General features: G+C 39.1%; 1 protein-coding gene and 1 long non-coding RNA gene across 4 annotated transcripts in view; one reads left to right on the top strand and one right to left on the bottom strand.

Moving 5' to 3' along the window:
* The window catches only part of CEP120 (centrosomal protein 120), a 74,284-nt gene that overhangs the window by 19,303 nt on the left and 31,680 nt on the right, over positions 1-23,301 (top strand). For all 3 annotated transcript variants that reach the window (XM_042933935.1, XM_042933936.1, XM_042933942.1), the window contains exons 7-16: positions 1,497-1,694; positions 3,910-4,137; positions 5,158-5,374; positions 6,407-6,584; positions 9,837-9,986; positions 10,705-10,887; positions 12,876-12,972; positions 13,071-13,223; positions 14,009-14,098; positions 23,107-23,199. In XM_042933935.1, the coding sequence (XP_042789869.1) occupies positions 1,497-1,694; positions 3,910-4,137; positions 5,158-5,374; positions 6,407-6,584; positions 9,837-9,986; positions 10,705-10,887; positions 12,876-12,972; positions 13,071-13,223; positions 14,009-14,098; positions 23,107-23,199 (1,587 nt within the window). The remainder of the gene's footprint in view (positions 1-1,496; positions 1,695-3,909; positions 4,138-5,157; positions 5,375-6,406; positions 6,585-9,836; positions 9,987-10,704; positions 10,888-12,875; positions 12,973-13,070; positions 13,224-14,008; positions 14,099-23,106; positions 23,200-23,301) is intronic.
* Positions 19,549-21,341, bottom strand: LOC122217046. Its single transcript, XR_006201271.1, has 2 exons — positions 20,857-21,341; positions 19,549-19,794 (listed from the first exon to the last, which is right to left on the bottom strand). It is a non-coding gene; the product is annotated as an uncharacterized LOC122217046 (long non-coding RNA).

The following is a 23,301-nucleotide window of genomic DNA, read 5'->3' as shown; positions in this document are numbered from 1 at the left end:
GCCTTCCTCCTTTTCTTAGATACTGAAAGTTGAGGGTTAAAAAACAAACAAGGATGATAAAGGATTTTTAAAAGAATCTTTTCTTAGTGGAATTACTTAAAATGAAGTACGCTATGAAATATCTAAGGACCATCTTTACTTCTTAAAATTTTTATTGCTTTGTGATTATGGAAGAAACCAAAGGGGAAAAAAAAAGTCTCTTGTAATTGAACTCAAAAATAATCACTGGTGACAAGGTACTGTGTTTTTTTTCTTCGGACATTTTCTTGTTCACATAATAGCTGACTGTGCTGGGTGGTGGTGGTGTCCACTTGAACATGTTTTTTCTCTTGTAATCCTTTTATTGACCCTAAAAGAAATGGAAGTACAGAGGGATAGAGCACTTTGCCCAGAGATTCACAGTAAGCCATTGATGGAACCAGGATTGGGGGCGTAATCCAGAACTTGCTCTTAGCAACTGTCACTGTATAAATGCTGCCTATCTGTGTAAAAATCTACATGATTAAGATCTACTCAAATACATTTTTTCTCAGATTCATGAATGTATGGGACTAAAGTAAACATTTACATGTAAAAATATACTCTATACGAAAGGAAAAATCGCTACTATTTACTATGTTATTTTACACAAAATAAGTAATTTTATTGAATATTTGCTATATACTGAATACGGAGCTGCTATATTCTAAGCGGTTAATTCTTTTATTTTCATGAACCATACAAACTGTCCTGTAACTTCTCTTGGCCTAAGAGTATGTCTTAGATAACTTCCATGTCAGTATATCATTATTTAGCAGCCATATTGTATGATAACTAAAATATATTTAAGCCATCCTCTACCGATGAATACAACACTTGCTATTTTTAACAACATCCTAGTGAACACTTAGGGTCTGTTGGATATTTTATATTTCATGGGACAGGAATCTGTGTTTCCGCCATAGGTGGCCATGAAGCTGCCAGTTTTGAGCAACAGGAAACATCCTTTTGCAACTGTTAACTTGTAGGTTTCCCAATTTTGACAGAGTGTCTAGAAAGCTTTTTTCTCAAAGGCGTGGACTAAGGTGTTACATTAAATAGCCTGCCTGAAGTTTGTTTAAAACCCTCCTCTTATGTATGAAGACAGTGGCCGAGTAAGAAGATGAAATAAGGTATACGGAAGTAAAGAAGACTCAGTTTAAAATATGTGACCGCTTGCTTCTAAAAGAACTTACACGTACTTGTTCATGGATCAGTTGGATGAAAAGTAAACTTTAAAACAAAACATATCTCTAAAAAATATTTTAGTCTCTGGGCTTTTCTAAGGTAAACCTTGAAAAGTTAAACTAGTCATGAGGTCGTAATTTTTCAGAGATTAAGAAATTTTGAGTGATTTTAAGACTTTGAAATAAAATCAACATTTTAGTGTAAATTTTAGAGTTCATCAGACATTCATAAGCCTGTGTAGTGGTTTATAAATGAATACTCTTTTTTTTTTTTCCTCCTTAAATGCTTAGTTAATTCCGTGTACCATGAAACTTCCAGAAAGACAGCCTGAGTTTTTCTTTTACTATTCTTTGCTGGGAAATGATGTTACAAATGAACCCTTCAGTGATTTGATCAACCCAAACTTTGAGCCAGAGAGAGCATCTGTTCGAATACGTAGCAGCATAGAAATTCTTCGTGTTTACCTGGCACTTCAGTCTAAACTACAGGTAAGTACGGCAGGAACTCTTTTTCACTTGAGATTTTTTTTTTTTTTTTAATGTTTATTTTAGAGACAAGAGTGTGAGTGGGGGAGGGTCAAAGACAGAGGGAGACAGAGAATCCGAAGCAGGCTCCAGGCTCTGAGCAAGCTGTCAGCACAGAGCCCGACGCAGGGCTCGAACTCACTAACCGTGAGATCATGACCTGAGCCAAAGTCAGATGCTTAAGTGACTGAGCCACCCAGGTGCCCCAACTTGAGATGATTTTTTAAAGCTTCATAGAGGTACCAAGACTCTTATTTGAGTAGTGAAGGTCATCTTTCCCCCACATCTTGTCATTTTTTAGGAATTCTCCTGGCTTGTGAAGTCCCTAGTATAGCCATTACTTGAGAATTTTAGGAGATACACCTCTTTTCATCATAACTGGGTAAAGAAACGTATCTGTTGACAGTCTGTGTAATAGAAAATGTATAGAGAGCCTAAAGTTGTGGGCTCAGGGAAGATTTCATCATTAATTAGGGGGCTTAGTAGTCATACACAGATCACACCCTGGATTTCAGAATGTATATACCTAATTGCTATTAAAAGCTAAGAAAGGGGTGCTTGGATGGCTTAGTTGGCTAAGCATCTGACTTTGGCTCAGGTCATAATCTCATGCTTTGTGGGTTTAAGACCCACGTTGGGCTCTGTGCTCACAGCTCAGAGCCTGGAGCCTGATTTTGATCCCGTGTCTCCCTTTCTCTCTGTGCCCCTCCCCCACTCATGCTCTGTCTCTGTCTCTCAAAAATGAATGAACGTTAAAAAAAAAAGGCATGAAATAACCCAACTTTCTAAAACCTGCCCTTGAATTGAGGAATTTTGTCAAATAACGTTCTATTGGACTCTCTTTAAGTGAAGCTTACTCAGTGAATTTACTATTCTTTGTTTTATTACAATTGATTTTAATCAGACTGAAATGGGGTAGTGTAATAAAGGATTAGGTAGTCATTTTTTAAAAGTGATCAGTCTTTAGATTTTGCTTGCAATTTGGGTGGGAGGTGGGAAGAGCCTTTAAGAAATTGTAATAGAGGTATATTTTGGATGTGGTTCTGCTAAACTCAGGATTCTAAGTAGCTGAATACAATATAAAATGATGAACTGCTTTCTTCCTGTATTTTACCTTTTCATATGGATTTTACCTTTCTCCCATCCAAGTACTAACCAGGCCTGACCCTGCTTAGCTTCCGAGATCAGACAAGATCGGGCGTGTTCAGGGTGGTATGGCCGTAGACTGGATTTTAGCTTTCTAAACATCTTGAGATTTATTCCACATCTAAAATACCAGTCTTTACCAAAGTATTGACTTCTTTCTTACTTTAATTCTCCTAGACATTTAAGTCGTAAAAATCCTTTCTCTCCAGCTCATTAACACCATCACACCTAATAACATTGAGACTAAATTACAAGTCATTGCTGACATTAGAACTAAAAATAGTTTCGTGTTGTGACTGCTTATTGTGCATCTGAATGCCAGTACAGGAAGGTAAACAAGTTGATACTATAGTATGTGGGTGATGGGTAGTTTCGAAAGGGGGTAATGTTGAAGTTTTGATTAGCTATCAGTGATAAACAGTACGCTCCACCCGAGAGGTACTCTGTTTTACCTTGTAGCGTTAAACACTGTTTTATATGTGAACTCTGAAAAGCAAGAAAAGAGAAAGAAACACTAAAGATGTTTTATGGGCAAATAAAACAGAATTATTTCAAGTTCTTTAGTTTCCACATAGGGCTGGAGCTACTAACTTACTTATTATTATTATTATTATTTTTTTACAACTGTTGAGATTAATTTTGAAATGGAAATAGAAACATTGCTTGAGGTATTTGTTTTCTATTTACGTTCATGTATTCATGATATATTTGCTTATGTCAAAACAACCCAGTAAGATATTAAAGTAACCATAATTCCTGAAGGAGAAAAAGGTGATAACGTATGATTATACAACACTGGAAGAAAAAATGAAAAAGAATAGCTTTATTATTGAGTTCTTAGGAAAGTTTATGCCTTATCAACAGTTTGAACAATCAAGTATGAGACTCTTTGACGCAGTCGCTGCAGGTCAGTAAGATAACCTGCATTATACTTCCCTTCTCTGGATCATGTTATAACCTCTGGTTAAAGTTGATGTGTTTAGGAGAAAGGAGAAACCATAAGGCCCTATTCCGATTTTCTCTTTCACATCAGATCCATCTTTGCTGCGGAGACCAGTCACTTGGAAGTACAGAAGTGCCCTTAACCGGACTGCTGAAAAAGGGGAGTACGGAAATCAACCAGCGCCCCGTTACAGTTGAGGGTGCTTTTATTCTTGACCCTCCGAAGCGAGCCAAGCAAAAGCTTGCACCTATTCCTGTGCAGCTGGCCCCCACTGTGGGCGTGTCTGTGGCTCTGCAGAGAGAAGGCGTAGATGCCCAGGCAAGTAGTGACTCCTCCATCTCCTCCAGCTTCTGCGCTGTCACTCCGGTGTCACTCATGACTACCGATAAAAGTTGAACTTCAAGAGTGACCTAGCGTAAGCAAGTATTTATTATTCTTAATTAGTGGCCTCCATTATAGGTGTTTCTTTTCTGGAAAGTACTGTAGCTGCCCTGGCTGTAGTTTATAAGTGATAACACGGCCTTCATGTACCGTTTTCTCCTATGCTAGGAATCTCCCCTCCCCCCCCCCACCCCCCAGGTCATGGTCAGTCACTGGCAGAGATGGACCACATTTCTGGGAATCTGCACTCATGGTATCATTTTGGTGGACTCAGCTTTAGCTTAAAGACAGCGTTCTTGGTTCATTAGTGCTTTCTGGTCCCCGTACTCTCTTTAGGCAACAGAGATGGTATTTGTTTGGATGTATATGTTTTTTGATTGTATATAGTCCCAGAATCAGCCTCCGTGTACTGTTCTTCTGAAGAACTGATCTTTATGTAGATTACAAATGACAGAAAAACTGATGTGAGAGTTTGAATATATATATATATATATATATATATATATATATATATGTGTGTGTGTGTGTTAAAATACATATATGCATATATTTTTAGAAGGAAGTGGAACAAAGGAAGAAAATCATGCTAGATCTGTTTTTATTTTGGTTTTGTTTTAACATAGGCCTCCATTGTATTTATTGCCTTGGTAACAATAACCTTTCCCAGGGACGCCTGTCCCTGACTTCTTACACCAAATATCCCTTCTTACCAGTTAGCATATATTTTGGTACTCAGCTCTGGATATCCTGTTTCCTTCCTGTCCATCTTCCTTTTTCTGGTTCTAGATACTATACAAAAATTTGCAAATGATGAAGAAAAATAGACTAGGAATACCTAAAGTGGGAAGGGAAGCTATTACTAAAAAAAAAAAAAAAAAAAAAAAAAGTGACTTTTTTTTGCTTAACGATGAAGGAAAGTGCTTTGCGAATCATACTTTATTTAACAATTATTTTTAGTCTTTAATTGAATTAAAGACCCAGAACGAACATGAGCCACAGCAATCACAGAAGCAAGTTTTAACTCCTGTAAAAGAGAAGACGCTCGCTGGGCCAAAGTCACCAAGCGTGTCCCCTGTTCCACCTCAAAACCAGTCGCCTCCAACCCAAGATGATGCAACCGGAAGTGAAGTGGAGAGCCTGCAGTATGACAGGGACATGAAACCAAACGCAAAGGGTAAGACGTTCTCACACATCTTCCAAGCGTCCGTTTTGTAGCCATCTACTTAACGATGAAGAGCGTTTTCACCGTTTGTCAGTATGTTGTGAGTTTGATTTTCTTTCAAGAGCCAATAATGTGTGGTGATGTAAAAATTCAGTTTAAATGGAATTGAATTGAAATTGAGTCTGTAACTTCATCACAGAATTGGCTAACAGGTAAGAATTGTTCAATTACTTTTATTTTAGACACAGCTTACTGAGAAGAAATGACAGAAAATAGTTCTCGCTAACATATTTTTCACTAGGCAACGCTTGAATATCTTGAATCCATTGGAATTTTAGAGAGAAGAGCTACTAACTGCCTGTTGTAATAAACTTGTTATACCCATTTTTGATGCTGAAGTTAAGGGAGAGCCTGAGAATGGTTTTACCTGGTTGTGTCAATTTTCCACCCACTGCACTAGGACCCGCAGTTAGATCTTGTAGCGGAAGTAATTAGAACAGTGTTCGATCAGGAGTCGGAAGTTAAGGTGCAAGTGATCCCTCGGTCACTCAGTGGCTGTAGGACTTGGGCCACTCGCTACCCATCTCTGGTCTGCAATGGGACGGGAGTAGAATTCTCTTTTTGTCAGACTATGTCCTGTGTGCCTTCCGTAGCCAGAACTGTGTCTTCAGAAGCGAGGTAATGATGCCTGCATTAAGTCTGCCATACAACCCCTCGAACTCGAAGTTAAGGTTAGCTGCCTCTTGGAAATAAGTTGGCGCCTGCCGGGCTGCTGTCGTATGTTAGCGCTTTTCTGGTGTGCATTCGATGTGGAGAGGGGGGCCTTCTTTACACAGTTCTAAAAATGGGAGTTAAAGCCTACCTAATTTGGGGGCAAGTCACTTTAAGAAGTTCCTATGCCTCATTTCAGAGGTTTATGAAACCAAATGATCACATTTCTTGCTTAGAGGGAAATGAGATGGTATCTTTAAGTGAGGTAAATAAAGGAAGAGAAAGTGTTACCGAGTGGGATTTTTTTCTCTTAAATTTTTATGTTCGTTGTAGCCATGGGTTCTTCTTTGCCTCTTCCGGTGGCCCAGCCAGTGACCACAGCCACTGCTTCAGAAACCACCTCGGGACAGAAGATTGCGGTGCCAGCGACATCACATCATTTTTGCTTCTCAATAGACTTAAGGAGTATCCATGATTTGGAAGCTGGTTTTCCAATCAACTGTATGTTAAGGTGTGATATGATTTTGTTTCAAAGTATTCTTTTCTGAAGAGCAGTGCCTTTTCTCTACTTGGGAGTTTCAGAGGGAGAAACATCACCGGAGAAGTTAGAACATTCGTTAAACCCTGTGGACTGAAAAAGCCTGCAAGGTTCTGTCCTCATGAGTTCGAATTTCAACAAGGGTGCGTCGGTGGCATTGGTGATATGAGAGGTGGTGATAATTGTAGGTGCTGGTGATAATTTACTACTGCTTCTATTCAAAGAGAGCGACTCTTAAAATGTGTTGTTTCAGAAGGTCACCTGGGTGGCTCAGTTAGTTAAGCATACGACTTCAGCTCAGGTCACAATCTCACACTTCGTGGGTTCGAGTGCCGCATCAGACTGTGCCGACAGCTCGGAGCCTGCAGCCTGCTTCGGCTTCTGTGTCTTCCTCTCTCTCTGCCCCTCCCCCTCTTGTGCTCTGTGTCTCTCTGCCTCGCAAAAATGAATAAACGTTAAAAAAATGGGAAAAAAAAGCATTGTTTCTAGAAAAGGTGTCACGGCAAATTCAGGGAAGTGTAATATCTTGTTTTTCTATGAAACTGTATTATAATGGGAAGTTGTATCTCTACTACTTGATAAATGAGACTCTGAGAACCATCCTTAATGGGCTGCACGTGGAATGTGTCTACCCTGCTCCATATAAGAATTGAGATACTTATATATTTCAGTCAGTTAAATGGCTCTACTCAATAGCCTGTTATTAACAATAATACATTTTCATAAACCTTCTGGTTGAAATGTATATCAAATGTAATATATTACTGTGTCTTAGTTGGGAGTGGTTAGTTGTTCCTTACAAATTTCTTCAGAGCAAGCACTAGCCTTTCTAACAAGGTTGGTGCTCTTGATGCAACTAAAATGAGAAAATCTTTGTCATCTTGGACTGCCGTTTCCAGGAACGTCCACAGCTACGCACTGCTTCCTGCTGGTATTTGAGGCATTCCTGCCTTTCAAATGCATAAGTTAACTCATACTTGTATCTACTCCTTCATGTCTTAGATTCCTCTCCAGCTCTATCCACAGTCCTCGCAGCTTGGATGTGAACGATGGACAAAATCAAAGGGACCCAGCACTGGGTGTGACTGTGAATTCACAGAATGGCATTGTTTCCATCACAGCTTAAGTTGTACTGTTTACCTCTTCTCAGAGGCTGAGAATAATTATTAATATGTTATTTGAAAATTGAGGGAGAAAAAGCTTGTCTCCAACAGACAGAGCTTTTCTCAAAGGGTTTATAAAACCTCTCTTCAAATTGTTTTTAGAAAAAGAATTGGTACTAGTATTTCTACTCTTTTTGTCTTCCTCTGTTTTTTAATTTATTTATTTTATTTATTTAGAGAGAGCACGAGCAGGGCAGAGGTGCAGAGGGAGAGAGAAAGAATTTCAAGCAGGTTCCAGGCTCAGCGTGGATCCCAACATGGCGCTCCATCCCATGACCCTGGGATCATGACCTGAGCTGAAATCAGGAGTCAGACGCTCAACCGACTGAGTCATGCAGGCGCCCCTATCCCTCTACTTTTTTAACTGAGATCTCTTTTCTGCTGCTACTAGAGAATGTGATCTTAGGGTACCTAGAGATAGTGTTGGCTAGAAGCATAGAAATATCGAGGTGATCTACAGTTAGAAGCTGTGAGGGGGAAGCCTTGTACTAGCCCCCTTAGCAGGCGTGCATCCTAGTTTTTGTGGTTCCGTCTTGTCATATGGGCTATTTGTTTAATCATTAAGTGCCCACATTATGCCAGCAGTGTGCCAGGTATTAGGAGTTTATGGGCCACGTAAACAAAGAGCTCAACCTAGTGAACAAGACAGACTGAGAAATAAGTCAACATACGAGGAAGGCTAGACATTCGCTTGGCAAAGAAAAGGGGAAAAATACTCTAAACCGAGGAAACAGTTATGATATGCTTAACACTCCACCTGGAATTCACTTGATAAGGGCCGTTGGTTCTGTCTTTGAGTCATTTTGTGGCATTTTTTAAAACACTGGCCATTTAACTTTCCGTTTGATAAATTTTATGTCATCATGCTCTCACTGGTGTGAAACTGGTTGGCAGCTGTGGAATGGGATTTGTGAGATGAGCTGATTTCACTGCATGTGTCATTATGTAGGAATGGAGTAAATGCACGGGATTCTTGTTGCAGGAAAAGCAGTTTTCGTTACTAGTCTTTAAATTCCCGTTTTCATAACGCATAACGAGACACGAGATGAAACTGAAGTGAGCCTCAAGTTGTCTTTCTCTTTGGCTTTAAATACAGAGTAAGTTCAGCAGTAGTCAGACATGTTCCCATTTAATCAGGTGTGGTTTCTGTGAAGAAAGGAAGAAAGAGTCTTGTCACTCCTTGAATCACCTGCTTCCATCCTTGATTCTCAAAGACAGAATCTTACCATGGGTGCACCCTCTGGGAGGTGACTAGGGGTTTTCAGCCCATAAAAATCGAGACATGATTAAAAAATTTTTTTTCATGTTTATTTATTTTGAAAGCAAGAGAGGCAGAGCATGAGCAGGGGAGGGACAGAGAGTGAGGGAGAGAGAGACTCCCAAGCAGGGTCCACACCGTCAGCACAGAGCCCGATGCGGGCCTCGTTTCCACAAATGATAACATCATGACCTGAGCCGAAATCATCAGCCAGATGCTTAACCGACTGAGCCACCCAGGTGCCCCAAGACATTATTAAATAAATAAAGTAAGTTTAGAAATTAAATTCAGCAGGTATTTCCTGAACATTTACTATATGCCAAAAAGTGCTTATTTTTGCTGGGAGGGCAGAGATGAAAAACACAGGAGCAATGCCCCCAAGGGACTCCTGGACAAAGGGCAGCTCGGTCTTCGTTTGGCGTCACTGTCATTCCTAAATTTTAGAGTCATTGGGAGTGTATGAGAATGATTCTCTCTTCCTTTTTTGGTGTTACAGCCTTCACAATACCAGACTTCTTGCCCTGAAGTTCATCTTAAGATTGCTTATAAAGCAGCTTTGGGAACTAGTGCTATATACACATAATGCATTTCCTCTAGAATTGCTGACAATATTTGCAGAATTTTAAAGTTGATGACAGGATTTGAACCACAATGTATTTGTACCATTTACGTATTCTAAAAATTCTATTTGTTATATCCATTTTATCCTTTAAAAAAAAAAAACAGATTAGAAGTCTCATCTGTAACCTATATCATAGGTTGTTTTTTTTTTGTTTGTTTTTTGTTTTTTTTTCTAAATTCTAGGTACTCCTATCCATTCTTTGGTAGTGCAGCTCCTATTATGACAAATCCTCCTGTAGAAGTTCGCAAAAACATGGAAGTTTTCCTTCCACAGTCTTACTGTGCATTTGACTTTGCAACTATGCCTCAACAGCTGCAGGATACCTTCTTAAGGTAACGTAAATATGGTGTGTATGACACGAAGCCACTCTTGAAAATGCGTATCTTGTTACTGACAAGAGGAATTTCTAGAGATTTAGATCCACAGCAGTTAATGCATCTGATAACTTGGACACACACGTATTAGTAATGTAATTAGTAATGTCTGTGACGTGGGTGCTTCTGCTCTGAAGTTTTATGAAGTTATGGAGACTCTTCGCAGATTTTCATATCTTATTTGTCTGAATTTGGAGGTTAGAACTGTGTTAAATACCATCTGTGAGTAAGGAAGACGATTTGAAAGACTACTGTCTTGTTTTTCATAATATGTGAAGATCAGTAGGAACAAGCTATTTAGTTTTATCACGGATGCACCAGTTGACTGTAGTGAATTGGTTGCTTTTTCTGTTGCCTCATCTGTATAAAATGAAGGTGTTATTAATGCACCTGTCTGAAATGGATTTGTGAAGAAAAAGATCTGAAACGTCTTTTTACTCAAGTATGTATATTATTTTACAAGGAGAAGGAAGAGTAAAAAATAGCACTTCGTGGGTTTTCTTTATTGCACAGAAAGAGGTATAGAAACTGTAATGGTATTTTCTGTTTGTTACCCGTGGAATGGAGCCTTTCCGACCCAGGTAACAGAAACATCTTGGTGCTTGGGGAACTCAAAGAGCTACTACCGACTTGTTCAGAAATGATAAGATATAAACACTTGTTTTCTCTTCCTTAGGATTCCACTGCTGGTTGAATTATGGCACAAGGACAAAATGAGTAAAGATTTACTTCTGGGAATCGCCAGGATCCAGCTTTCTAACGTCTTGTCTTCAGAAAAAACTCGCTTTTTAGGTTCCAGTGGTGAACAGTGTTGGCGTCAGACGTACAGTGAAAGTGTGCCTTTTATAGCAGCACAGGGGTAACGGATTTCCCAAAATGTCCATAGCCTGCTTTTTGTTCTCATTGGCTGGGTACAGCCTTACGCTTCCCTGTCGTCTTGGTGGTGATGGTCCTTCTTTGACCTCGGGGGGCTGTATTCTAATTGGCTTTTTAGCACTGTTTACCTTTCTGATCCTACTGTACCCTCCAAGACTCTTAACACCTAGGATCTTAAATGTTTCCCTCCTCTCTGTTAAGCCTGACGGTTTTAATTTCCCGCTATGTTGTTTGGTTGTGTGTTTAACAATTCAAGGTCAGATTTATAATGTATTTTTACATTATTTTGCTTTGGGAATGACTGTTTTTCTACTTGAAAATATTTTAACTTTTGCTTCAAATCTATTTTCTGAGAATGTTACAAATGTTGGGCACTTTTAAAAAATGAGTATGGTTTCTATGCCCTGGAATCTGGTGCCACCATGGAAAACTGAAGTTCACATACCTTACACAAAATACATCTATTTTATTTATTTTAATTTTTTTTTAATGTTTATTTGTGAGAGAGAGAGAGACAGACAGACAGACACACAGAGTGAGCGGGGGAGGGGCAGAGAGAGAGCGAGACACAGAATCCGAAGCAGACTCCAGGCTCTGAGCTGTCAGCACATAGCCTGATGTGGGGCTCGAACTCCCGAACGGTGAGATCGTGCCCCGAGCCGTAGTCAGATGCTTCACCGACTGAGCCACCCTAGGCGCCCCAAAATACATCTATTTTAAATACGTCTTTTTAAATTTAGCAGTAGAAATTTAAATACACTTTAAAATTATACATCACATGCCTTGGTTTTTGAAGCATAATTAGAATGTACAAAGAAATCAGGCTCAGTAAAAAAGCCGAGATCTAAAAGTAGTATTTAAATCCCTTCCCTTGCTCTTCCCCATCTATAGTCCCTTCCAGAGAGCAAAGAATTAGTAAAACTTTTATTCACTTGGAGGATCTGGCAACAGGTGTTTTAGACAAGCACATCTTCTGGTGAACTGAAAATTCTTCCAAAAATCCCATTCTTTTGTCGCATTAAGTAGAACACAATGAAAATAATCAAATCATTACTAGTTATTTTAAATCTGTTGGTTATGAATATGAACTTGTGTTGCCCTGCTGTGTAGACAGAGAAGTTTTAGGAGACTTAGTGCTTTGGTGTATTTTATTAATTTCTTCTAAAAGTTGTGAGATTAGAAGAAAATGTAAAAATGATTATTAAGAGTTTATTTGTGTGGGTTCCAGTCATTGAAGTTTTTGCTTGACCAAGGCTTTATGGAATAGATTTTAGACAAGGCCACGTTTCTTGTAGGCAAGACCATATTTTCCTCTGATGTTCTGGTAAATGCTACATGCAGCTGTACGAGACAGAGAGATGCTCTTTATGATAAAAATAACATATAATTATCCTATTTTTAGGAATTACCCTGAGGCAGTGCTCACATCCAGTAAAAGATTTATGTACAAGTGCTTCATCCCAGGAAAATAGTAGAGTAAGAATTCAGAAGAATCTACATAATCAAGAGTAGGAACATTAGTTTTTGTCTTAATTTTACTGTGTAATTTTATTAGTATATTTTACAGGCATTAAAACTTCAACATTTTTGAATGAAGGTTGAGGACATGAGAAAATGCTCCAGATGTAAATGGAGAAAAAGGGACAATGTGTATCTGCATGTGTATCTGCACACACGTAAAACAGAAAGAGGAAGGAAATGAAAGTTTAGCAGTAATTACCTTTGGGCAGTAAGAGTTTAAATTTCTCCAAATAATCTATAGCTCATGTAGGTCTTCTTGTAGTAAACGTAGGTCTGTATGTAAGAGTTCCGTGATCAGGTAAAATGCATATATGGAAGGTCTCGAGGTTTGAGTAGTGCGAGTGTCAGATACAAGAAATGTGACCTACTCAGTGCTGTAACATTGGGGAAATAAAAGGAAAAATCATAGTGTTTCCACAAATTTTAAAGTATTTCTGACTTCATGTGTAGGTCAAACAACAGGATAATGGATCTTTCTTACACAGTAACTCTAGAAGATTATGGACTAGTAAAAATGCGTGAGATTCTTGTATCTGATTCATCTCAGGTAAGTAACAGTGAATGTGAAACAACATGACTGTAGTGGATCGAATGCATTGTGTGTATGAGTGTGTTTGTTTCAATATGTTTTCATTCATGTCTTAGGGTTTATCTGCTGGGCAACAGAAGGCATGTTCCCTTCCTCCAGCACCTTGTCCTTCAGAAATCCAGACAGAGCCTCGAGAAACCTTAGAATACAAAGCAGCACTAGAGCTAGAAATGTGGAAAGAGATGCAGGAGGACATTTTCGAAAATCAGGTTACCTTTTAAACGTTACTTTCAAACCTTTTTTTTTAAATTGGTTTACTTAGAATATTCTTCTCCATAGTAGACTTTTTTTTTTCTCTCTATTCCACGGGTACCCTATCTAGCCCTCTTAATAGCAAGAATACTTTACTCTGAGAGAAAAACAGAATAAAAAAATAACTCGATAAATGATAGTTTGGCAGAAGCCATGCAGAAGGATCCCCTTCTCTATGACTTCTGGACAAAATTAGGACTGAAGGTTCGAAGTCAGTGTTTGAGAAAGTGAACATTTCTTTTAATTTCAGGCCCTCATTTACCATATCCTCCTGGAGCCTAGAACCATCTCTCTTTACACAATAAAGAGAGAAAACAGGTCTTCACTTCAGTTTAAAAAAAATTTTTTTTACATGTTTTATTTATTTTTGAGAGAGAGAGAGAGAGAGCGTGCGCAAGCAAGCAGGGGAGGGCCACAGAGAGAGGGAGACACAGAACCCGAAGTAGGCTCCAGGCTCTGAGCTGTCAGCACAGAACCCCACACAGGGCCCAAACCCATGAACTGTGAGATCATGACCTGAGCCCAAGTCAGATGCTCAACCGACTGAGCCACTCAGGCGCCCCATTTTAGTTTATACTCTTGTGGGTATCCCTTGCTTCAGGCATTCTCTGGTTTGTTTTAAGAATAAAAGAGGAGGTCTGAAGGAAACATACTGGTGATCAGTAGTATTTAACAGAGAACTGACTGATTTGTATGTTTGAAATATTGATGTGCTTTTTGTGACTTTTTCTTCCTTGTGTAGCTAAAGCAGAAGGAATTGGCTCATATGCAGGCTCTTGCAGAGGAATGGAAGAAAAGAGACCGAGAGAGAGAATCACTCGTAAAGAAAAAGGTAATAACTTTTATAGAAAATCTGTGGAGTAACAAAGTACAACGATTGTATACTGTTTTGGATAAACTGAATGGATGGGTCAGGAGTAGGAGGAAGGCCTTTCTCTGTAAGGTATTGGCTGCTTTTTTGATTTTGAACCCTGCAAATGTATTATTTGTTCAAAAAATGAATACTCTAGGAAAAAAGCCTACCTCTGTATGAAAAAAGAAGATAGCACCTTTTAATCTGTTGCTAATCAGATGCTAATAAAAAAGCATCAAGAACTTAGAAGGTAATTTTAAGAATTTAATCCTGGAATAAATGACATCTTTAAAAATGAGACCATCTGATCTTACTCCAAAAAGCAAAAGTTCAGTACTTACCTATTTACACTTAAGTTATTGAGTAAAACAAAAACCCTGAAAATAACACTTCTTTCAAATACTGAAATTAAACTCTCATACAAGTGGTTAATGACATAGCTACAAACGGAGAAGATAACCAATGGCAGGATGGCTTACTGCCCTCCACCAAGAGACTGGAGCAGGATGCAGACTAGAATATTTTCGAAAGTTATTTTCAGGGCTCTGACCAACCAGTTACATTTAATACGTAATTATTGGCACACTTAGGGTTTTTTTTTTACTTGTTTTTTCGCTATGCTTGGGTTTAAATCTGTTTTGTTGTTGCCTTTCCATTGTTCCATCGTTTCTTAGTTCTTTTTTTTTTAAATTTTTTTAATGTTTATTTTTGAGAGAGAGGGAGACACACACACACACACAGAGAATGCATGCGGGGGAGGGGCAGAGAGCGAAGGAGACACAGAATCTGACGAGGGCTGCAGGCTCTGAGCTGTCAGCACAGAGCCCTACATGGGGCTTGAACCCATGAACCGCAAGATCGTGACCTGAGCCGAAATCAGATACTGAGCCACCCAGGTGCCTTCTCTTAGTTCTTTTTTTTTTTTTTTTTTGGTCTTTTCCTGCTTTCTTTTGGATTCATTGACTTTTCTTATGATCCCATTTTATTTTTACTATTGCTTTATTACCAGTGTCTGTTTCATTGCTTTTTGGGAGGGTTGCTTTAAGGTTTAAAATATTCAGTTTTAACTTATTATTAGCACACAACTACTACTATTAGAATTAATTATTGATGCTAATAATGCTATTATACCATATCACGTGTAGTGTAATAAGTTTACATCAGTGTATATCAGGCATGTGTTCTTTGTGTTGATACCATCATACATTTTGCTTCTCCATAAATTATCCTAAAATATATTTTTGCTTTTAAGAGTTAGTTTTTATTTTTATTATTATTTTTTAAAATTTATTTTTGAGACAGGGAGAGACAGAGCATGAACAGGGGAGGGTCAGAGAGAGGGAGACACAGAATCTGAAACAGGCTCCAGGCTCTGAGCCATCAGCACAGAGCCCGATGCGGGGCTGGAACTCACGGACCTTGAGATCATGACCTGAGCTGAAGTCGGCCGCCCAACCAACTGAGCCACCCAGGCACCCCAAGAGTTAGTTTTTAAAGAAAACTTTGAAGCAAAAGCCTCTTTTATTAACCACATAAATAACATTTCTTGTAGTATGGGTCTGATGGCTATATATGCTGTTAGCTTTTGCTTGAAGAAGTGTTTATCTCTCATTTTGAAATATATTTTCACTGGGTGTAGAATTCTGGGTTGACAGCTTTTTGTTTCAATCTGTAAAGTTGTTACATTAGCATGTTGGCTTGTTTCGTTCTTGATGGAAAAATCTGCTGGCCTTGTTATCTTGGCCCTCTATCTCTGTAAGGTCTCTTTTTTCCTCTCACTTGGTTTAAGATTTTTTTTCTTGATCCCTAGTTTTCAGCATTAGGAATTTTTTTTTTAATTTTTTTTTTTCAACGTTTTTTATTTATTTTTGGGACAGAGAGAGACAGAGCATGAACGGGGGAGGGGCAGAGAGAGAGGGAGACACAGAATCGGAAACAGGCTCCAGGCTCCGAGCCATCAGCCCAGAGCCTGACGTGGGGCTCGAACTCATGGACCGCGAGATCGTGACCTGGCTGAAGTCAGACGCTTAACTGACTGCGCCACCCAGGCGCCCCTCAGCATTAGGAATTTGATGGGCCTGTGATTCTGTGTGTGTGTGTGTGTGTGTGTGTGTGTGTGTGTGTGTGTGTGTTTATGTGCACCCTGCTTAGAGTCTTGGAGCTGCTTTGGTTATAGGGTTTTATCAAGCTTGGAACATTTTGGGTTTTTATTGCTGAAAATTTTTTCCTGTGTCTCTTTCTCCTCTCCTGATTAGAGTCCTGCGTGCATGTATTGTACTACTTCATATTGTCTCAGAGAGAATTGAATTATTTTTTAAGTCTTTTTTTTCCTCTCACTGCTTCATCTTGGATATATTTTATTGCTGTGACTTCCGGTTGACCATTGGTTCTTCTGAAGGGTCTGATTGGCCACAAATCCAATTCAGCACAATATTTCCTTTCATATACTGTATTTTTCATCTCTATAAGGTTCACTTAGGCCTTTTCCTTTTTTTTTAAGCACTTTTCCTCATGTTCGTGTTTTCCTTTACATTCTTGAGTATCTGGAATATATTTACAATATGTTATCTACTAGTTACAACGTGCGTGTCATTTTGAGGTCTCTTTCTTTTGTTTTTTTCATCTGGTTATAGGGGACACTTTTACATTACTTTGAATGACTGGTAATTTTTTCTTAGATGCCAGAAATTGTGAAGTTTACATTGTTGATTTCTGGATCTTGGTGTGTGAGGTTATTTGGGTTGAGTTTGATCCTTTTGAGTTTTGCTAGGGCAAACTGAGAAGAGCCTGTAGCTGTGGCCTGTATGGTAAGATGCCTAGCATATGACAATCTCTCCCCTCAGACCAGGAGGAATGCCCACTATTCTCATTCCTGACTGAGCTCTGGGAATGCTCTATCTTCGAACTTTCCAGTGGTACTTTACCTAGCCTCACAGGGTTTCACCTTGGACTGGAGGGGACTACTCTGCTGGTCTCCAGCGCTCACTTTCTGCACATCTCCCTCGTCTCCTCACCACCTCGAGTTCCCGCAGCCTCTTTAGTCTCCTCTCTGCTGCCTCAACTCAGCAAGATTGAGAGGCTCTGCTGGGTGTCCTCTTCTCTGAGCCTTAGTCTGGAAAATGCTAGAGTTATTGTAGGGCTGGACTCATTCATCTCTGCTCTGTCGGTGGTGATGGTCCTGTGCTGCCCATTCTCCAATGTGTAAACACAGTTGTTTCGTGTATGTCGTTCCATTTGTGTTTGTAGAGGAGGGCAGGTAGTCTTTTACGAGTAGACCAAGCAGAAGTCCCCAAGGCCTTGGACTTTCAAATAACTGTTTCAGTTTTATCGCCCTTAATTCACAACCATTAAAAATTTGAAAAACCAGTGGGTTAAAAAAAAAAATCTAAAAAAAGAAAAAGTTAACAGTACTCCAAACCATCCATTCTTAAGAAGTGTTCAAATAACCAAACTTTAAAAACTAGAGGCCCTCACACATATTTAAGCAATATACTAGTTTTCCTTAAATGTGTCTTTTATATTAAGTTGGATTTACAGTTCTCAGGTATCCTTTATTCATTGAATCTGAGTGAGCTATCAAATATTTAATTTTTTAGAATTTTTCATTTAGCTTTTAAGGTAAGCAGAGTTTATTGTGGAACCATTTTTTTTAAATGCTTTTGAAGAGTTTTCCTGTGTTAAGTTTTGCAAAAGTCAAATCAGAAAAACTTTCTTAGTTAATATTTTGACGGATCCAACTTGTGCCATAATTGATCTTTCTATTGCAAAAAGAAAACAAAACAGTGTCTGTATAATGGTTGAAAAAAAAAACTCAAAGTAATTTTTGCTTGGTTGTCATTTTGATAATTATCTTGTCGGTTACCATCGTGTACAATTTCTCCCACCATTTCAGCTTGAATTGTCTATTTCTTGACTAGTTTATAATAACTCTGCTTAGAAAATGAAATACAAAGGGTACCTGGGTGGCTCTGTCAGTTAAGTATCTAACTTGATTTTGGCTCAGATCATGATCTCACAGTTGATGAGTTCAAGCCCCACAATGGGGTCTGTGGTAAGAGTGTAGAGCCTGCCTAGGATTCTCTCTCACCCTCTCTCTCTGTCCCTTCCCTGCTCACATGCTCACTCTCCCAAACTAAATAAATACTAAAAAAATAAAAAGAAAAAGAAAAGAAAAAGGAATATGAGGTCTGTCTAGTAAGTGGCTATTTGAATTAGTCTTGTCAAAAACTTGATAGGATTGCTGGTTTTTTTCCAACCTAAATACATTTCAGAGTAACAACTCATCCAGCACAATGTGTGCCCTGTCGTGTAAGAATATGGTCAGCTAGGATGTGATCCATTTCCTAAAACTTCATAAGCCACTGTAAAATTGATTAATTAGGGAGAAAAAAAGCAATGTTTGCCTGAATAGGATGAAATCTTTTCAAGCTAACTTCTCTGAGAATCCCCCTGTGTGATTACTACATCTACAGTGTATACGCCTTTTCTGTTGATTTATTTTCACTTTATTTACCTGATTGTTTTAAAACAACGTATAACTTCTTCAGTACTTGGAAAACTTACCTGAAGGAGTCTCGGTAATATTGGTGGAACAGCGTGCAGTCATCTAAATTTACTTCTGCTCTTCAGCACAAAAGGAGTTAATAGTAAAATGGAGCTCATCTACTTACTATGAGGAGGTTTGTCCTGCCTGACAAGGTGCTAACTAGTTAACAGCCCACCAATTCAGGAAGCAGTAGTGAAGGGATATATACAGTAAACAAAATTACATCTAGTTAGACTCACGTATGTTAGTATTTCGTAATAAGTTAATATTTTAAGCTTATGTGTACCTAATGATTTGTATCATGGTGGGGGGCGGTTATTAATCTATCAGTGTTTTTTGGTCATCTTTTGGAAGCAGTGTGGAAGGATTATTTTCACTGTGAAAGAGCAGATTATTTTTGTGGAATATTTTCTTTTCATAAAATAATGCATCCTCTGGTGTTACACATAAACTTTTTTCCCAAAGAAATGAAGCTTTAGTTAACCTTGAAGCAATTAATAGTCCACCAGCTCATTTGGGGCCTTTGGGGTCAAGTGAAATATTTGTAACTGTACCAAATCTGTATTTTCAGAAACCAGTGTCCTGGAAATGACCTGTTTGTCCAGATTGACATGCTAAACCCAGTGACAGTTGAAGACACATTCATTACTTGACAAACTTAGGACTATAACATTCTGGTCCTGTGTGGCCTTCCATATAGCTGAGATCATCTTTGTTCTGTCTTCTACATGACTTCCCATCAGATGGCTGAAGATCGCTATCATATACCTACCAAGGAGGGAGACCTTGGTTCTGCATTAAGGAATAGGAGGAAGTGTTTCATGGATAAGATCATGCTTCCACTTTGATAAAGATTAGTAGATACTACCACAGAGACTCCAAGGGAATTCCAAACAAAGAAGTTGGAAATAGGCTCGGCATTAAGGAAATTGTAGGTAGCTTGATATAGGAAGAAGGGAAGAGAAGTCTCAAGAAATAAGGTGGAGACGTCTATGGCATGTAAATGATCTTCTGTTTCATTTTGAGGAGATTAGACTTGATCCCGTAGACGTTCTCAGCCAGGGTTTCCTGGGAGAATTAAGCCATAATGCCTGTCAGCAGGCACTGTTGCTGGTGGATTCACTTCCTCCTGTGCTTCAGCAATGGTAGATTTGTGTGCCATTAAAGAGAAGATGGAGAAAATAATCAGTTAGATCATTTTTTATGTTCTATGGTTCAGATGATAAAACCTGCTTGGGAAAGGTAGAAATTTGATAAACTTATTTTTTAAATGAAGATTTTTATGTAAGAGAATAAGGAAGTGAGATCTTCATTTTAGAACAGTTGTTGCAGAATAGAGGAAGGTGGATCCAAAGTCAGGAAGGCCAGGGAAGCAATAATGAGTTGTAAAAGAAAATAAAGGCTGAACAGGAATAGCCATGATAAGATGAAGGAGGAAAGACAAACAGGAGCTAGAGAAATGGAGTTACGGAGGTTTAAGGTCTCAAGCCTTAAGGGATATTCAGTGCTACCCTCGCATCCTACTGCTTTCCCTAATCAATTCCTTCTCTTCCCAGAGTGGTTCTCAGCCAACCCTCCCTCATCCTCACCTGATCGGATCTTTCCCTTTCTCAAACATTTCCTCAACTTGACTCCCCTTCCTATACTTTCCTACTCTTCTACTGAATTCACTGGTCTCCCCTTGGCAATTTTCATTCCGGAACTTTTTTTTTCCCCCCTCAGCCTCTGCTGGCTTTATTGGCTTGCCCCAAAGCCCAGTCCTTGAACCTCTTTTCTATTTTTACACTTCTTCAAGTATTCTCATCCACTTTCTTAGCATCATATACAAGTTAAACACAGTTATTCACTGTGTATGTGTGTGTGTGTGTGTGTCTATCTCCAACCTCTTCACTGGACTCTACATTTGGCTGTTCGGGTGCCTATACTACACTGCCAACTAATTCTCTGCTAAGCAAATCAAAGGGAGCATGTCTAGAGACAGGCTCTTTGTCTCCCTCCTGTATAAATTTGTTCCTGTTGATCCCCATCTTAATAAATGGCAATACCTTTTACTGAGCTCCTCAGGCTACAAGGCAAGTTACCCTTGACTCTGTTTCGTTGCACATCTAGTTTGTCAGCAAATTCTCTTGACTCTGTATTGAGTACAGATTCTGGAAACGAACCACTTTCAGCCACCTTCTTCACTACTTACCTTAGTTTAAATATTCCTGATCTCTTTCCTAGATTACTACAGTTACTTCTTAACTCGGGATTCTGTCCTCTTTCCTGACCCCGGTAGCTTGTTAAATCCATATCCACCAAGGTTGAGACTTTTAAACCAAAAGTCAGATTATGTACTCTTCTGCTTTAAACCTCTCCTACTCATTACGCATAGAATAAAACTCCTGTTTCTTACCAGGTCCTACACGGTCTTATGTGATCTATCTACTAGCTTCCTTTGTGACCTCATTTCTGTCAGCCTTCTATTCACATAGTCTGTTCTCACCAACCTGGCCTCTCTGTAGTTCCTCAGACATGCTCCCTAAGTCCCCCTCAGGATCTATAGAAGACTCTTTTGTTAGAGGCACTGTCTGGTCTCTGTTCAAAATAGTCTGAGTGAGGCCTTCTCTGATCATTCTGTCTTAAATAGGCCTTCTTCTGCTCCCAGGAGCTAATTATATGCTCGTTCTGCTTGTTTTCATCCTAGTATTTACTTAGAATTACGTTAAATATCCATTTCTATTTTCATAGTTTGTCTTCCCTCAGAATATAGGTTCACAAGACTTTGTTTTACCCACATCTCCTAGGTATTCAATAGGTATTTGTTATTGAAATGATTATGATCTCAGGTTTTTACTCACTTTTGAGTTTGAGATACATAGGGAATACTGGAGACAGAGATACAGATATAATCTCTGGAGGGGGTTTTGACTTTGCAATCTGGTTTTGGAAGTGCTTAGGATATGTGATGGTAGGTAGTTAAGATCATCCCCTGAGGTCAGGTAGTAGGAGAGGAGACCTCCTGAGACAGAGCTCTGGGAACCCATGCATTTCGGTTGCCAGAGGAAGAACATTTGAATACTGACCCACCATCCTGTTTACTTACCTCTCTAGGACTTTTTAAGGAGGTAGGGCACACTTAGCATTTTTTTGAGATAAACCAAAAGTGGGTGGTAGATTGAACAGAATGAATAAGTAATGGCTCATGAGTGTCTAGCATGCCAGGCCTAAGTCATTGAACTAAAGTTTAACAAGGACAAATGTCAATTTCTGTAGTTGAAACAATCTTTCGGACAATAGGTATGTTGTTATAGTTATCCCAGGTTTAAAAACAAAAGCCTTGGGGATTTTCTTTGACAGAGCAAACTGTGATTAGGATCCTGAAATAGCAAGTGCAGGTTTAGACTAACGTAATAGACACGTTGTCTTCATCTTGGGCAGTGGACATTCTTTGGCCTATGAAGTAGGGAGATCACATCTGGCTACCACATTTTTTAAAAAGACTTAATCTAGAATCTAGACTGTAGATTAGATCCAAGATGTTAGACGATGTGGAAGTTGTAATTAATATGTGAGTAATAGCTGAAACTTGTGTTTCTCTTGGAGAAGAAAAAGTGAGAGGATGTATGATGGCTATTGCCAGACCAAATACGTGAAGATAGATTTTTTTTCCTTCTGTCTAAGGGGTAGAAATAAGATGAAGGAGGATTAAAGCAAGGTCTTATTAACTGTGGGAAAGAGAATGTTAGGATGGACCTGAAATCTGGGAACCAGTTGGTGAGAACAAAGAAATTGGTTCAGGAAGTTGCAGTAAAAGTGATCAGTTAGAAATGAAAGACAGAAAACCGTAAAATCTCCTCCATCCTGTGTAGGCTGAACTGGCAGGCGTCTTTTCTCTGAACGGGAATCTCACCGCCGAAGAGCAGGGCAGAACTAGAGGCCCCTGGAGATTAAGGTACTAGGCTTGGGGCCCAAGCAGGGAGTGGTGCATCAGAAGCTCTTAGGAACTCAGTTACCGGAACTGTAGGAAAGGATCGGACCTGAACCCATAGGAGAATTGACTTGAAACTGACCAGCTAGCTGAACTAGCATCAGGATTCGTTGCAGGGAAGGAGTGTATGTGCTGAAGGGGGTGCCAGAGGAATACTGGAGTAGTAACGAAGGCAGATTTTAAAGAGCTAGGTTTTGACTACACATAAGATTTTACTAGCAGCCTGACTGCCCAGTGGGAGAATGACCTTCCTCTGGAAATTGAACGTCACTAGAGATACCCAAGCAGAAGCTAGAGGGATGCCCTCACTTAGAGTACTAGAAGGAATTTCTGCTCTGACTTGGTGGATGTAATTCATGAGTTTCCTATTCCCAGAACTTGTGTTTCAGTCAGTTATAACGTATGCATTGTTGGATTTGCTTGTGTTTTCAAAGTTGGGGAAAAGATAATGTGTCTTTTATTATATTTTAGGTGGCTGAATATACTGTCCTAGAAGGGAAACTTCAAAAAACCCTAATTGACTTAGAGAAACGAGAGCAGCAGCTGATCATTGCAGAGTCAGAGGTAATTGTATGTCTTTATTTCCTGGAATCCATGCACGAGGTACATGCTATTATAAAATATATTTCATAAAAAGCGTTTCATGGAAATTGTCTTGTAGGCATG

The sequence above is a fragment of the Panthera leo genome, chromosome A1 (assembly GCF_018350215.1).
Source record: "Panthera leo isolate Ple1 chromosome A1, P.leo_Ple1_pat1.1, whole genome shotgun sequence".
Classification (NCBI taxonomy): Eukaryota; Metazoa; Chordata; class Mammalia; order Carnivora; family Felidae; genus Panthera; species Panthera leo.
This window is presented reverse-complemented; position numbering and strand designations above follow the sequence as displayed.